Below are 2,223 nucleotides of genomic sequence, written 5' to 3'. Positions count from 1 at the left end.
AGGGTGGAGACTTCAGGTCGGCAGAGGCTGGACTCCCCAAACCCGAGGGAGGACTGAGGAGACCCCCGCCCCTGTGGCCAGTGCTGGGAGGCCAAGGCCGGACATGAGGAGGAGTTGAGGACTGAGCATCTCCCCAGCCTAGGACCCACAGGAAACCCTGAGTAGGTTCGGCTGCATGTGGAGCCCCTCAGCGCTTTCTGTTCAGGCTCGGACCTTGTTCAGAATTTCCATGCAGGTCCCCAGAGGGGAGGGACCAGGTCGTGCCAGGGGAAAGGTGAGCACTACAAGGGAGCCCTGAGGGGACCTCCTACCACACAACTTGGGGGACCTCACAGAGTCTACCCCTCGTACTGTCATGGAAGGCTCAGGGCTGTGCCACAGGATACCGCAGAGCTGCCCCCTCCCTTTCTCTCACAGGAGCGCCAGGAACCGGGAGAGGAAGGCAGAGGACTGAGGCTCCAGTCCTGAGGTCAGAGGGCAGAGGTGGTCCAGGCAGTCCCAGGAGTCAAGGTGAGGAGGGTGCCCAGAGTGTGCACCAGGAGCTCCCCATCCCAGAACAGAGGGGACCCCACAAGGGCTTAATCCCCCACCTTGTCAGCCCTGGAAATCCCAGACTGTGCTGACTGCACCATGGGGAGACACCTCCCTTCCTCTTTCAGGTAGCCAGCGGACTGGCTGCCCTGGAGGCTTGCCCCTGTGAGGTCTGAGAGCACCCCACAAAAGGAGACCTGTAAGTGGCCTGTGTGAGACCGCCCAGGGTGTGGATCTCAGCTGAGGCCATTCACAGCCCCTCTCTCCCCTAGCCTGGCCCGTGATCCCCATCTATTCCCCTGCCCCACTCCTGTCTGTGGTTTCATCCCAGGCATCGTGCTCGTGGTCGAGATGAGTGAGCTGAGCAAGCCCGAGGAAGGCTTTCCGGACCCTGGCGAGGCCCAGTGCCCAGTGAATGTGCAGCTCTTGGGGGCTGAGGCAGGGGTGGCTGCATCCACCTCAGCCTCCTCCCTCACAGTGTCCTCCGTAGCCACTGGGGAGCCCTTGCCCCAGGAGGCTCTGAAGGAGATGAAAGCTAACCTAATAAAGTTCCTGCTCTTCAAGTATCGAGCCAAGGAGCTGACCTCCCAGGCGGAAATACTGAAGAAGGTCCTCAGGGATAACCAGGAGCACTTCCCGGTGGTCTTCAGCCAAGCCTCACAGTGCCTGGAGCTGGTCTGTGGTGTGGAGGTGAAGGAGGTGGACCCCAGGGAGCACATCTACATCATGGTCCCCAACCTGGGCCTCACCTGTGATGTGATGCTGAGCGGTGGGCAGAGCATGCCCAAGGCCGGCCTCCTGGTGCTGATCCTCAGCCTGATCATGAGGAATGGGGACCGCGCCCCTGAGGAGAAGGTCTGGGGAGCACTCAGCAGATTGGGTGTGTGTGTTGGGAGTGTGCACTGTGTCTTTGGGGATCCCAGGACACTTCTGACACATGTGTGGGTGCAGCAGGGGTACCGGGAGTACCGGCAGGTGCCTTACAGCTACCCTGCTCGCTATGAGTTCCTGTGGGGTCCCCGGGCCTATGCGGAGACCAGCAAGCAGGAAGTCATGGCATTTCTGCTCAGGGTCAAAGAAAGGGCTTCGAGGGCCTTCCCACCCCTGTCTGCAGAGGCTGCAAGGGAGGAGGATGAGGCTGCCTGAGCCAGAGCAGGATCCAGGTGATCCTTCCCTCTGTGATTGAAGACGGAGTGGTCAGCCTTCTCAGAAGTGAGGCCCTGGGGCACTTTGGGAAACCAGTCTATTGCATCTTTGGGTTCCTGTTCTCTATGATGACTTGGAGATTCACCTGCTTTCCTTAGAAAAATTTCAAACTTTGCTTGTTTTCATAGAAGACTAAATAAACTTCAGTGTCTTAGCTTCATGAATGATGCTGATCACAGAGCGTTTGTGCTTATCCAATTCATGAACAAGAGTTTTGCTGTTTTGTAAAAGATATTGGAAACTCTTCCATTGTGTTTTGTGGTCCTGAACAGAATGGAGTGGAATTGGAATTAGAACTGTTTTGGAAAAGTGAGCTTATTTAGCAGCAACATTGATGGGGGACGAACTAGATGATAAAAATACTTGTAGAGAATTCATGCTTCTGTCCTTCTTGTGTGTCATTTTCAAAAACTAAATTATCTCTTGTGCATTTGGATTTGCCTGGGTTATTTAAGGAAGTAGCAGATAATTAATTGAGCCCCCTGC

At 55.9% G+C, this 2,223-nt stretch overlaps 1 protein-coding gene across 1 annotated transcript; it reads left to right on the top strand.

Moving 5' to 3' along the window:
* The first annotated feature begins 882 nt into the window (after nucleotides 1-882).
* LOC136154195 (melanoma-associated antigen 10-like) lies at nucleotides 883-1,677 on the top strand. The gene has a single exon (XM_065916463.1). It carries the CDS (start codon nucleotides 883-885, stop codon nucleotides 1,675-1,677), a length of 795 nt encoding a protein of 264 aa, XP_065772535.1.
* Nucleotides 1,678-2,223: the final 546 nt, after the last annotated feature.

Source organism: Muntiacus reevesi, chromosome X, assembly GCF_963930625.1.
Source record: "Muntiacus reevesi chromosome X, mMunRee1.1, whole genome shotgun sequence".
NCBI classification, from domain to species: Eukaryota; Metazoa; Chordata; class Mammalia; order Artiodactyla; family Cervidae; genus Muntiacus; species Muntiacus reevesi.
The sequence above is the reverse complement of the archived record's forward strand: the minus strand, read 5'-3'. Positions and strand labels throughout refer to the sequence as shown.

Bases quoted from the DNA above. Each gene is read 5' to 3' on its own strand.
- LOC136154195 (XM_065916463.1), top strand. From the start codon at position 883: ATGAGTGAGCTGAGCAAGCCCGAGGAAGGCTTTCCGGACCCTGGCGAG.